This window comes from Crassostrea angulata, chromosome 5 (genome assembly GCF_025612915.1).
Source record: "Crassostrea angulata isolate pt1a10 chromosome 5, ASM2561291v2, whole genome shotgun sequence".
NCBI lineage: Eukaryota > Metazoa > Mollusca > Bivalvia > Ostreida > Ostreidae > Magallana > Magallana angulata.
The window spans coordinates 7,940,806-7,955,072 of NC_069115.1; the positions used below are offsets into that span (position 1 = coordinate 7,940,806).

Sequence of the window (14,267 nt, forward strand, 5' to 3'; positions counted from 1 at the left end):
GAAACTGTGCCTCAAGCTGGCGGTGGTGTTGTTGCTATATTATTTCCAATGGTTTGACTTTAACTGGAATAATTATTAATTACTTGCTGTCTTTTAAGGGATCAAAATCTGAAGCAGTATTTGACTGTCCTCCAAACTTGACATCACCAATTTTATTCAGATTCAAGAAAAACAGACCTAAAAAGGTATGTAAAGTAATAACTGAGAGTAAAACTATGTTCGGTATAGTTTGACATATGCTGTAAACCAACATTAATTCGAGTGGAAAAATTCAAATTGCATGAGAAACGATAACACCAAAAATACTTTAAGTTAGTTAAGAGTTTTCCTCCGACATGAATTGTTTAGCCTTACTTTCAAATTTTTTTAACTATGTATCTTCACTATCATTGATATGCTTTTTAATATGGGAAATTCTTAATTATAGATTAAAATATACATGATATATAAATGAATAAAAAATAGTGTACTACATGTTTTATGGCCAGTGATGCATACTGAGATTTTTACCCGATTTCTTTTCAGGCCAAAATCAAGGTGTATAACTCCCGCTGGTCTCAGTCATTTTCCCTGGACACCGTTGGGAATTCGGGGGTGGTCATCTGTAACGACAAGGAGAGAAAGACCAAGTATAGGGTGGGTAATAGCATCAGGAGGAGGGGCAAACAAATGTAATAACATCAGGGACAGAGGCAAACAAATGTAATAGAATCAGGGAGAGAGAGGCAAACAAATGTAATAGCATCAGGGAGAGAGGCAAACAAATGTAATGGCATCAGAAAGAGAGAGGGACAAACAAATGAGGCGCATCAGGGAGAGAAGCAAACAAATGTAATAGAATCAGGGAGAGGGGCAAACAAATGTAATAGCATCAGGGAGAGGGGCAAACAAATGTAATAGCATCAGGGTGAGAGGCAAACAAATGTAATAGAATCAGGGAGAGAAAGGCAAACAAATGTAATAGTATCAGGGAGAGAGGCAAACAAATGTAATAGAATCAGGGAGAGAAAGGCAAACAAATGTAATAGTATCAGGGAGAGATGCAAACAAATGTAATGGCATCAGAAAGAGAGAGGGACAAACAAATGAGGCGCATCAGGGAGAGAAGCAAACAAATGTAATAGAATCAGGGAGAGAAAGGCAAACAAATGTTATAGCATCAGGGAGAGGAGCAAACAAATGTAATAGCATTAGGGAGAGGAGCAAACAAACGTAATAGCATCAGGGAGAGGGGCAGACAAATGTAATAGCATCAGGGAGAGGGGCAGACAAATGTAATAGCATCAGGGAGAGAAGCAAACAAATGTGATAGCATCAGGGAAAGAGGCAAACTAATGTAATGGCATCAGAGAGAGAGAGAGGGACAAAACAATAAATAGCATCAGTGAGAGTGGGGTAAACAAACATAATAGCATCAAGGAGAGTGAGGAAAACAAATGTAATAGCATCGGGGAGAGGGGCAAACACATGTAATAGCATTAAAGAGAGAGGCAAACTAATGTAGTAGCATCAGGGAGAGAGGCAAACAAATGTAATAGCATCAGGGAGAGGGGCAAACACATGTTATAGCATTAGGGAGATGGGCAAACTTATGTAATAGCATCAGGGAGAGGGACAAACAAATGTAATAGCATCAGAGAGACAGGCAATCAAATGTAATAGCATCAAGGAGAGGGGAAAACAGTTGTTCAGGTTCTTTAAGGGGAATGCCATTATACTAGTATAACAGGAAGATCTTTCACGGCAAGAAATCAGTTTTTAGTCATATATGAAAGGTTTAAATCAAATTGTCAATCAGCAGGTGTTTTAATATTATAGATTAATGAAATGAATATGAGATGATCTCATTAATTGATTGAATAACATAATAAAAGTCAGAAAATTATGAAAAGTTGGCTGTGTATTACAGATCAAAGTACTGGGATAAATCAGAAAAGATATTAATTATTATTGATCATTTAGTTTATAATTGTATTATAGTCTGAAAGCCTAGTGAAAAAAGGATAACCCTGAATATCTTTATGATTTTTTCAATTTCAGTCACAATATTTGAATAATTTTCCAGGTTTTCATGAGTGTAAGGAAAAGCAATACTGACTGTTAAATATAATATTGATGTAAATTTAGCCACTTGCTAATATTCTCATTCTGTAAATAAAAACTATATAAATTCACTGTAAATTTATGTATATAATTTATGCACATCAACTGTAAAAACATAATGTACAGTATGGGAGCACGTGCTAATTTTGTATTGACATTTTCCTCCAGTTGTTGAAAATTTCAGACATATGAAAGTTGATCTGATACACATGCAGCTAGAATCATCACACAGTAAAATCATCTCATAATAGTACTGCAGGTGAAATGTTTCAAAGTTATGAGATAAACTATGCAGGGAATTGGACCCTCAGAAAATCTGACAATTTTTCTTTCTCATTGCACTGAATGTTTTAATTGGTTTTACTTGCAATATACATGTTTATTATGTTGTCATGTTACTGAGAATTTAAACATTTTGGATATACAGTAAAACATGCATATAACAAAGTCCCAGGGACAGGCGTTTTTTGATTTGTTATAAGCATAATTCGTTAAATCCATCAAGATTACAACGTAATTTAGTCACGGGGAATGAAATTCACTTCGATATAAGCGTCAATTCATTGTAAGTCTGTTCGCTATAACCTTGTTTTACTGTATGCTGTTTTTGGCAGTTTTAATTGACTGTGAAGGTACTGCATGCATGGTCATTATCAATGCTGGATAAATACATTGCAAGTGTCAGCATGACTTGTATATTTATTTCTGCAGTGACCTTAATGTTAATAGTTTAAATTACCTTTATTTAATGCCACAGAGAGCATATTACAGTTTATATTTATTTTACATTGTTCTTTAAATTTCTTCAAATAATGATAATTAATTCATAAAACAAAATTAAGGGAACATGCTTGAACTTTACTGGAATATGCCCTGTGATGTCATGTAGAACATAATCTCATGAATTTTCAAAAAGTGAACTTCATTTCTTAATTTTAAATGTACTTATCTTTCTGTTTTTGAGCTTCCCCAATGTTTTATCACTAAAATATCAATTTTGTAGCTGATGCTGCAATTTAATTGGTCTGACCTGAAGTTAACCAGGATTTTGACCATTACGCCATTCTTTCTTGTGGTCAATAAAACATCTCGAGCACTGAGGTACATGGAGGAGAACGAGACAACCGATCTGTGGATGGACATCTCGGTTGGAGAGGTGAGCGAGATAATGATACAGTCTCATTAAATTCAGGTGATCTGAGTTTGCCATTGTAGAAAAAAGCAGTATATTAAATGATAAGTTTAAGACATTAATGCAATGATTACTTTTTGCAGTTTGAATTTTGAGATGATTATGTTTACATAGGTGGATGACACTTAGTATACATGTATTTTCTGATTAATTTTCATTTTTATGAATGCATGGACACACACACTGCTGGTCAAATGATGCCTTTTTCTGTGTGGTTCTTAGAGTGAGCTTGACCTGCAGATAATGTAAATTCTATGCTTACAGTGTAAACTCTACTGGCCTGTTACATTTAGTGACCAATAATGTAAATTCTATGTTCACAGTGTAAACCCTACTGGCCTGTGACATCCAGTGAAAATAATGTAAATTCTATGTTTACAGTGTAAACCTTACTGGCCTGTTGCATTCAGTGACAAATAATGTAAATTCTATGCTCACAGTGTAAACCCTACTGGCCTGTGACATCCAGTGACAAAAATGTAAATTCTATGCTCACAGTGTAATCCTTACTGGCCTGTACCATTCAGTGACAAAAATGTAAATTCTATGCTCACAGTGTAAACCTAACTGGCCTGTTACATTCAGTGACAAATAATGTAAATTATATGTTTACAGTGTAAACCCTACTTGCCTGTGACATTCAGTGACAAATAATGTACATTCTATGCTCACAGTGTAAACCTTACTGGCCTGTTACATTCAGTGACAAATAATGTAAATTCTATGTTTACAGTGTAAACCCTACTGGCCTTTTACATTTAGTGACAAATAATGTAAATTCTATGTTTACAGTGTAAACCTTACTAGCCTGTTACATTCAGTGACAAATAATGTAAATTTTATGTTTACAGTGTAAACCCTACTGGCCTGTGACATCCAGTGACAAGATGTTCATCAGATACAGTGAGAGCAGCATCACATCGGAGCACTTCCCTATCAACAGTCTGCATAACACAGTACTCAGGATGGAGAACGGGGTAAGGCACCTAAAGATGTGAGATACATGTGTATATAGACTTTGCAGATCATTGTACATACAATCATGTAACTTTGAAGGTGTATTGATTGGAAAGCTGAGTTAGGCAGTTACATGGGAGTAGAATATCAGGATTATTGGGGACACAAATAGATCTTGATCATTGAAAACTAGGAGGGGTGGTAGATGGAAAGGTTAGAATGAGAGTTGAAAATGGTTTAAAAGATCAAGGTCAAATGTGATAAGATTAGTCACTTGATCACTAAAATTTGGCGTGGTAGATGATGAATGTAGATTAATTAGACTTTAAATACTGTTTTACTGAAAGTTAGGAGAAAGTGTTACAATTTAAAGTTTACGAGGTATGACAATTGAGTACGGTAAATACCGTAGTCTTTAATTGAGAAGGCTTACATAGGGATTGCCTGCCTCCTAATCCATTTATGTAAATATATATTTGCATAATAAAATATGTTCAAATCAAGTCTTTTATTGACAATTTTTTGTGCATAATAGTTATATGATTATGTAGTTCAGTATAAGAGTATTGGATGACTGAGTTTTTGCTGTTATCAGACGGCGGTCTGTGTGGAGGTGACTGGGGGACTGGAGACGTCACGCACCATTTCCTTCACGGACTACGACGTCGGCGACGCCCCCGTAAAGATAGAGAACCTGTGTGAGGATGTCTTCATTGTCATCCGACAAAAGTAAGATCTAGAATAGAATAATATGATATATACTTAATATATTTAATCATGATATTTCAATGGATTAAACATACAAGCTCTAGGATGATAAGTTCAGATTGATTTATAGCTTATTAAAGGATTTGGTAAATTTTAATTAAAATGCATGCACATTTAGGAATTTTGAGATTGGTGATACAAGGTTTGTTTTACCAGAAGCATATTAAGTAAAAAATGTTCATATTGTGTAAGAAAAAAATTATAAAAAGGTATTATCAAAAAAATTTCTCAACTCACATTGAGACCTCATCTTTTTGGATGAATTAATGTACATATTATACAGTTTTTGCATTGGTCTACATATATACCATATTTTGACACTTGCCTTTCAGGGGCCAGCACCAGATGACGGTATTAGGACAGGATCAGGCTATACTGTACACCTGGGACAATCCGACAGGAAACCGGACACTGCTTTGGAACGTGTACAATGGGAAGAAAAGCCAGGAGTCAGAGATTGATATCACCAAGGTCTGTTACAATATTATTGATATTGCTTAAGGCCTGTTATAATTGATAATACCAATGTCTGTTAAAACCGATATCACCAACATCTGCTAGAATTGGTTTACCAATATTTGTTAGAATTGATATCACCAACATCTGTTGCAATTGATATCTCTAGGTCAAAATAAAATGATATCACAAAGTCAAAATTTTATTGATTTCATCAACTTACCAAATTGATATCTTGAGAGTCAGTATAGTTCTATGCATCTCTGGTGTTTGTAAAATGTGTATAAACGTGAACGATATGGTGGCCACAATGAGTCACACGCCATACAATAACAGAGAAATTTCTGATTGTGTATAAACAGGATAGCTACAACCCAAAGCGGCTGACAGTGAAGTTAGTACAGTCCTCTAGTACTTACAACTATAACGACGCGGTGGACGGTCGGGTGGACTCCAGCCCTGAGGGTGGGTCTATATATCTAGATGTTTATGTCAAATTTTGGTTTTTAGCTCACCTGAGCTGAAAGCTCAAGTGAGCTATTCTGATCACATTTTGTCCGTCGTCCGTCCGTCCGTCTGTCTGTCCGTCTGTCTGTCCGTCTGTAAACTTTTTACATTTTGAACTTCTTCTCTAAAACCGCTTATCCAATTTCAACCAAATTTGGCACAAAGCATCCTTATGTGAGGGCGAATATAAATTGCAAAAATAAAAGTCCGATCTGTATTCAAAGCGGAGAAAACCTTGAAAATGTAGAAAAAGGGGGGTGCATTTTTAAAAATCTTCTTCTCAAGAACTACTGATTCCAATTCAACGTAGTTTAGCATAAATTATCCTTATGGGAAGGAAAATATAAATTGCAAAAATTAAGTGCTAATTCTGTGTCAAATTTGAGTTATTACGAAAATAATAATAAAGGAAATGGGTGTTTCAATCAGTTTAATAGCTTCGGGCTCGGCATCCGGTAATCCGGCATCCGGTAAAATGGGTAGGCAAGACTTGGTCTGGGCAAAACAAAGATTGGCAGATATTAATCTGCCAATCTCATTAAAATATCAGGATATTTGATGGACTAGTATATTTGTATTCGCTGTAAATATTGCTGCAAAATAATGCGTATTTGGAATTGACGATTGTCGATCTGCCTTGGCTTTTATTTTGCATACCCATTTTACCTAGACTCGTATTCCATACATCTAAAACGAGGTTCTTTGTTTAAAGCAGCCATGACATTATAAGAAAAAGGGTCGATCTGACTATGATGAATTTGCTTGTTGTGCAACAGTTCGCGTATGAAGGGAAATTTTTGAAACATGCAAAATATATCGTTGCCGATTTTGTGAAGTAAATTGAGGCTAAATATTTCAATGCGTTGACAGTTTTCACACATGACGTTGGTGTTAGCTTGTTCCGATTTTCGTTTCGTTTTCATTATTTCTGCTTGTAACCTGGGAACAATCGTCTGTATTATTTCGTGATTTTTACGTATCAAATCAAACAGAGACTTTGATAAATCAAACAGTTAACTGTTTACCTGCGCAAATTAAGCAAAATCTGATGTATTAAAAAATAATGAAATACAATTCATTCTACCGGTAATTCGATCGGCATTATCTTTTCCGTAATGGTAGATTAATGCAATAGGTTTTGTTGCGATGCTCGGCATTTTCTCGAGTTTATTCAATTTAAATAAAGTTTGACATTGCTGACGGAAATATGTAGGTATATACATGTATCTATATGATTCATTTCGAAAAAATAAATTGTGTTCTTTATTTGTTATAGTGAATGTTTCTTGTGTTTAATTGTTTTCAATTTCTAATAACTAACCATATTTGAGTGTTAAGCTTCAAATTATAAGCAAGATACAGAGATTTGCTCACAATTCTATGTTTGTACACAGATCTTAAAAACTAAAGATTAAAAAAGTAAAAAATTTGTCAATATTTATTGAGAAAATTTTCAAAGTCTGTTCGTTCAGAAACCAACTTTAACATCTTATTGTATTGTAAACTTAACATTTTTTCGTCATTATTACTCCTACTGTACATGTGATCCTTCACTGTGTTTGTGTACATTTGTATAAACTGATTTTGAACCTCAAATACCAGTGAACTGGTATTGAGTGAATAAAAGAATATAAAATCTTAGGCCATTCTTTTTTTCCATTTTAAATGCTGAATAGGAAATACCAAGTTAAAAATCATAAGCTGAATGTAATAAACTCATGTGAACAAAATATGAATCAAACCTAGGCGAACTGTGAGCTCTGTATCTTGCTTATAATTCTACAATTGACGCTGAAATTTTGGTTGAACATTAGAAAATCTCTATGAATTAGAGTATGTTAAATACTTGTACAAACAAAATAAAATAATGATACTGTGAAATCATTAGATTTCGTGGTGGCTCATTTTTCGTGGAATTCTTGGGTACCTCTCATCCACGAAATAACATCCTTCACGAATTGATGAATTAGGGTAATAAAGTCATATTCCCTTTTGTAGATATATATGAAAACACGAAATTACGTCCCCACGAATCTGTAAAATTTAAGTCATCCACGAAAATTGGCCCCCACGAAATTTAATGATTCCACAGTATTCTGTATATATCTACTCTCCCTCTCTTTATACAATAAATAATGTGAAATCTACATCAATTTTGATAGTTTTTCAGACACGAGTAAATAAAAACGACATCTTTAAAACAGTTTCCATATTTCTGACACATTTCTGTTGCGGGGATAAAGTAATTATCGCTATTCCTAAGAATATCACAGCGGAAAATTATCCTGGTTTGTACGCGAAGTAAATAACAGTCATTTAATTGTAATGGAGAAGACAAATAAAATTTTTGAATGTTTTTAATTTGAGAAATTGAGCACATTGAGGTACAATTTTCTTCTTCACATCTATACATGTAGGGTTTTTAAAATAAAAAACAATAACTATTATTTTTTTTTAAAACAATAACTAGTAAGTAGTGAGTAGTTGATGAAAAAAATGTAACTATATGCACTCATATATTTTGATCGCTTTACAAAGTGGGGGGGGGGGGGGGGGGCAGAACGAAAATATAGGGATTTGGAAGTTAACAACTTAACAGTATACCTCTACCAAATGTTTAGTTTTATATCTTGCGTAGAATTTTCTTATTCTTGTAAAAAATAGTATTTCATGAAGGTACAATGTCAAAGATTACATGTATACAAAAAAAGTGTAAAATTCGAATACTTTACAATATTTATTTTTTGTTTTTCTACCGAGGGACCATATGGCACAATATCTTTTGAACGCCCATTGTTGCTCAGGTGAGCGATGTGGCCCCATGGGCCTCTTGTTGAATTATTTCATGTTTTTCTTATTTAATTGATATCACTTAACATCTCATGACACTGCAGTCAATAGAGAATATGCAAACTTCATGGTGACACCTAATTTGTACGTTTCTTACACACCATAGATCATTTATACATGTATTATAAAGATATCCCTTATGTAGATTTAAATTAATATCATAAAAGCTAACGACTTTTGGAACCCAATCTACTAGTACATAATGTAGTGGATTGCCAGTGTGCTAACCACTTTGCTAGCAGTGAGCGGATTTTTAATCAGCAGTTACAATATTTTTTATTTGACAGATGAGACTGACCCCGGGGAGGAGGATGAGGGGGGTGGGGACAGCGTAGACGGAGGGTTGGGCCTCCGGTCCAGACTGAAGACCAAGGCCTACAAAATGACCATCTACTGGGTCTCCTTCCTAGACCAGCAACAGAGGGTGGTGCTATTTACCCAAGACCCTCGGGTGGCGGAGGCTGCAAGGATGGTAAGTTTTAAATCAAGGATTACGGATAGCTTTAAAGGATTCTTTTTAATGGACGCTGAAGAATAAGGAAAGAAGTATAATCCTTGGATTTATTATTAAATATAATAATTGAAACAAAATAGCATTACACAAATGAAATTATTTTGAAAGGTATTCAGTTCCATGAAAAAAGAGTGAAGTTAATTTTCCAATTGTTATTTTGAAACTAATCAGGATGCACAAAATTAAGCACTCATCTGATTAATTTATTATATGCAATGCATGATGCAATGTCAGCTTTGAATGTATAATTTTCTATTTCAATTCTTTAGACTTATATGTTTAGTGAAATTCCTCCCATCTCAATTACATTAAAACTGTGCAATTTATGTCTTTACCTATTATAATATTAAGTGATTTTTTTCTGTTGTACTTCCTTAAGTTCAGCATGTGGTCATCAGGGTTTATTATTTAATATTTATTTTTTTTTGGCTTGATTTATTTGTATCGTATATAACATAAGTTGGTGTTGCATTATTTGATTTATGCAGCATACAACTTACATGAAAAACTTGAATGTGAGTCATTTCATTCTATACATTTTGAGTGACTTTCTAAAGCAAAGTGATTTTGGTGTGTCGGAAACATTGAGCTCGATCCACTCTAACATTCAGATAATTGTTTACCATGCATCTGCCATTTTGCATTCACTCGTTCATGCAGTGACATTTGCAAAACATGTTTTTGTATAAAATGACTTTATTCAATAACAGATAAAGCTTATAATTATTAATTTTTTTTTTTTTTAACTGAGCTTTTTTTGTGAGCTTGCACATAGAACTTGACAAGTGCTGTTTGCTGTTGTTTATTTTGGAATGCATGTTATTTTTATTTCTCCTTTGTAGAATTTGTTGCAGGCAATTTTTCATTAATCATTAAGTATTGCTTTTCATCGTAATATTAATGTGTCCGCTGGTTTAATTTAAGGCACACTGCTCAGGGGTTGATTCTGCGCATTCACACCGGCTAATGCCATTGGTAACTCTTTCTCCTCTTCGTGAAGCAATTCCTTGTTACTGCCTTTGCCTAATTCCTTGCCTCTTGCTCTAACTACTGGTGTCCAAAAACATCTTTTCGTAAACAAGAAAATTATTGTCAGATACTAAACCATGTATAGGAATGACTTAAAACATACCATATTGTTATAATTGCATTGTTGGGTATGTAGAAAGTAATTAATTGAGATTGAGTGACTGCATAATGTCACATTATTTTAGAAGTTTCTAGTACATAATTATTCATTTACAATTGCATTTGGTTATTTAATTAATATGAATGTCTTCAAGAATGTTTAATTTCTACGTGTAGTATGTATTGGGTTTTGATAAATGAAAATATCTAGCTACAGGTAATTGGTCTTGTGTTATGATATATATTTATATAGACTGACTGAATGATAAAAATTATATACTAGACTGATTGAATTTCTGTAATGGTTCAACACACGCATCTGGCATTTCACCATCATTACTTAATATTCATAAACAGGTTTATGTATATGCAGGTCTGAACAAGACAAAAAAAAAGACTCAGTTAAGACAAAACTTATTGAACACTTCAACAATTAAGTTTTCCTTTTTTATTATTAATTTATATATCATTAAAAAAAAAATGTTTATTTTTCTCACTATAATTAAAATATATTACTAACACATCCAGGAAATACATGACTTATTGTAAATACGAGCTAACTCATTCTCTCTCTCTCTCTCTCTCTCTCTCTCTCTCTCTCTCTCTCTCTCTCTCTCTCTCTCTCTCGTTAGGACACTATCATAATATAATAAATTATTGTAATTGCCACACCACACCAGCTACTGATAGATAGATTATAATTAGCAATGCAATGTCATTTACACACATCACTGCACTAAATAATAGATTATCTGTAGCAGCGAAGCTGAAGACACAGCATCCCGCTCTATTGGGAGACAATTTTGGCTTCTAATGGTACTAGTATTTATTCCTTTTATAAAAGTCAACTCAAAAATCTAGTGAAACTACATGAGTTAAAATAGAGAAGAAGAATTTGATTTTGCAGGTTTTTTGGGTTTTTTTTTTTACACTAGATTGCATGGTTTTAAAGGATGTTGTGTCAGATGTTCAGAGTTTGTATTAAGTGTATGCTTTCAATGTTTTGCTTATGTTGTGTGTATATGCACTAGATAGGCTAGTTCAAATTAATGGTTAACTTAAAAAAATGTAATAACACTTTCTGGGCTAAAAGTTGTGACGATTCGATCATCATACAAAAATCAGAAAATTTATGTTATTAAATATTTCACATCTACTAGTACTTAATTGTATTACAAAAATCCTTGTTCAGCTTGTAAGAAAATTTAATAAGAATGAAGAACAATTAGAATTATTGTATTTAAATCTTTAAAAGATTTATAATGATCCTAAATTGTTATTACAATAATTTTCAGTTGAGAATTTTTTACTTTAATTATTAATAAAAATTATTACCTATAGTGCTTTTTACACCATATTTGTGATGTCCTTTGATAGCTATTTGCAGGGTCATTATTTATTTAAATAGTTTATTAATGATATGATGATCAGAAAAAAGTTACATAATTTTACATTGCATAAAATGATTTCTGTAATGCATTACAGATGTACGAGGGAGAACATGTGACCTGGTTCTCTCTGATTTCATTGGACGGTATATCATTGTCGGTCATCAACGAGGCGTATGAAGAAGTAGCACTAGTCAGTCTGAGCAGCCTCCCGGCGAGCTGGGAAATCGAGGTCAAAAACAGGTGGAAGATGCTGGAGGATATCACCTTGGTGACCTGGCTGGAAGACAAATGGAAGAACGGTGTGGACCAGGCCAGCTGGGACAACAGAATTGAGGTACAGGTGTACATCTGAGGATTAAGTCAGACAGACAAACAGGTGTAAATCTGAAGATTAAGTCAGACAGACAGGTGTAAATCTGAGGATTAAGTCAGACAGACAGGTGTAAATCTGAGGATTAAGTCAGACAGATAGGTGTAAATCTGAGGATTAAATCAGACAGACAGGTGTAAATCTGAGGATTAAGTCAGACAGACAGTTGTAAATCTGAGGATTAAGTCAGACAGACAGGAGTAAATCTGAGGATAAGATCAGACAGATAGGTGTAAATCTGAGGATTAAATCAGACAGACAGGTGTAAATCTGAGGATTAAGTCAGACAGATAGGTGTAAATCTGAGAATTAAGTCAGACAGACAGGTGTAAATCTGAGAGGAAAATTGTGGTACAGGTCTACAGGACTTGTGTAAATCTCAGGTGTAAATGAGGTACAAGTGTAAATCTTGAGGTTGTCAGAGGTACATGTATATGTACAATATTGTTGATATTCTGAAAAACTGTACTGGTGTTAATCTAAGGGTTGTCAGAAATACAAGTTTTAGATCAGGGATACAGGTGTAATTTTAAGTTACAAATATGATTTTGAGGTAGTTTTGTTCATCACAGATGCATACATGTGACAATTTGGATGCAATTGGACAAAGGTACAGGTAATATAACAAGTACCGTCATAAGGTACATGACTTTGTAAATCTGAGAGTTAAGGATTACAGATGTAATCTGGTTGTCTTAGAGGCATTTGTAAAAATAAGAATTCCAGGGATTGACTTGAAAGTTTGCTGATTTCAAGTAAGATCTCAGTTCTACCAGGGAGTCTATGGATGAGATCATTTCTAGAGAGTCCATGACATTGGATAGTTACCCCTTTCTTCCACCCTCTAAACTGTCTTTACATTGTAGGTGGACTTCCGGAGCATGAGGATGACCAAGCCATACATTGGAGATCTGAGGAGAGTAGCCTACCCTGGCCTGTATTTCCAGCATCGCATCTCTGAGCACCAAACCCTGTTCCATGCAAGAGTCTACAAAATTCAGGTAAGACTTCGTGATATCAGGTAAAAAGCATAAACTCCTATACACATGCTTTACACGTATTTTCACATGATTTTAAAATTGGGAGCATATATTGCTTGTGGTCTGACTCTGTAGAGAATTTATAATAGAATCTTGACCTCCCTCTTAAATCATACTTAATAGCCTTGAAGGTCAAGGCTGATGTAAAAGGTAAGTCACTGTGTGGGTTCAAGGTCAAATTGACGTTTTTGAACTTCATTTGGTAGCTCTTCATTGCTTCAATACTCTGGACCATACAAACTGAGAAAGTTTAGCTATAATTACAGATTTTTTTTGTCTCTTATTTACGTGAAAGCATGATTTCGGACATTTCTGATGGGCATGTATTTGATCACACCTTCAGATTGACAATCAGCTGTTAGATGCCTACCACCAGACTGTGTTAAGCTGTGTTCCAACCCCCGCCTACCTAGTCAAGAAGAAGGGACCCAAGCCCTGTATTGAGTTTGGAATGATTCGGAGAGTCGTACCTGAGAACAATGTGGATACATTTAGGTAAACCTAGAATAACTAAGAAGATAGATTCGATTGAGTCTGGAATAAACGAGTTGTTCCTTAAGTTTGTACCTGTCAGTGAGAAAAGTTCTGAGGCATCAGGCATTCATTGTGCTTTACAGGTGATGTCCTCATTGCATTCATGTACTTAATAGGTAATTCATTATGTTAAAATATGTGCAGTAGTTTTGTTGGTTTGCAGGCAGTTCCAGTTGATCATACAAGAGCTGCGTTTGGCAGTAGACTGGGGATTCATCGAGTCCATACAGGACACGTTTGCTGACTTGATGCCCAAAGAAGCTACAGAAGTAAGAGATCTAATGGAAATAAAACATAGCTAGATAGAGATCAAAGACTGAGGGGTTCCTTCAAATACATATGTAATATTACTGTAAATTCCTATTTTATGAGAGTACTTAATTCCGCAATTCAACAGTGTTTCATCAAATAGCGAGAACAAAAAATCGCCAATGTCAAATTTTTATCATAGTTTCTT

The 14,267-nt window shown here is 34.3% G+C and overlaps 1 protein-coding gene across 8 annotated transcripts in view; it reads left to right on the top strand.

Moving 5' to 3' along the window:
- The window catches only part of LOC128183067 (intermembrane lipid transfer protein VPS13A-like), a 70,639-nt gene that overhangs the window by 47,782 nt on the left and 8,590 nt on the right, over positions 1-14,267 (top strand). For 6 of the 8 annotated variants that reach the window (XM_052851912.1, XM_052851915.1, XM_052851917.1 and 3 more), the window contains 13 exons: positions 99-185; positions 526-636; positions 3,107-3,259; positions 4,147-4,272; positions 4,848-4,981; positions 5,353-5,491; positions 5,839-5,941; positions 9,121-9,305; positions 10,272-10,322; positions 11,961-12,200; positions 13,103-13,237; positions 13,620-13,771; positions 13,974-14,079. In XM_052851912.1, coding sequence (XP_052707872.1) covers positions 99-185; positions 526-636; positions 3,107-3,259; positions 4,147-4,272; positions 4,848-4,981; positions 5,353-5,491; positions 5,839-5,941; positions 9,121-9,305; positions 10,272-10,322; positions 11,961-12,200; positions 13,103-13,237; positions 13,620-13,771; positions 13,974-14,079 — 1,722 coding nt within the window. Of the gene's footprint in view, positions 1-98; positions 186-525; positions 637-3,106; positions 3,260-4,146; positions 4,273-4,847; positions 4,982-5,352; positions 5,492-5,838; positions 5,942-9,120; positions 9,306-9,835; positions 9,863-10,271; positions 10,323-11,960; positions 12,201-13,102; positions 13,238-13,619; positions 13,772-13,973; positions 14,080-14,267 lie in introns of all 8 variants that reach the window. The other 2 variants (XM_052851913.1, XM_052851916.1) reach the window with 2 other exon arrangements.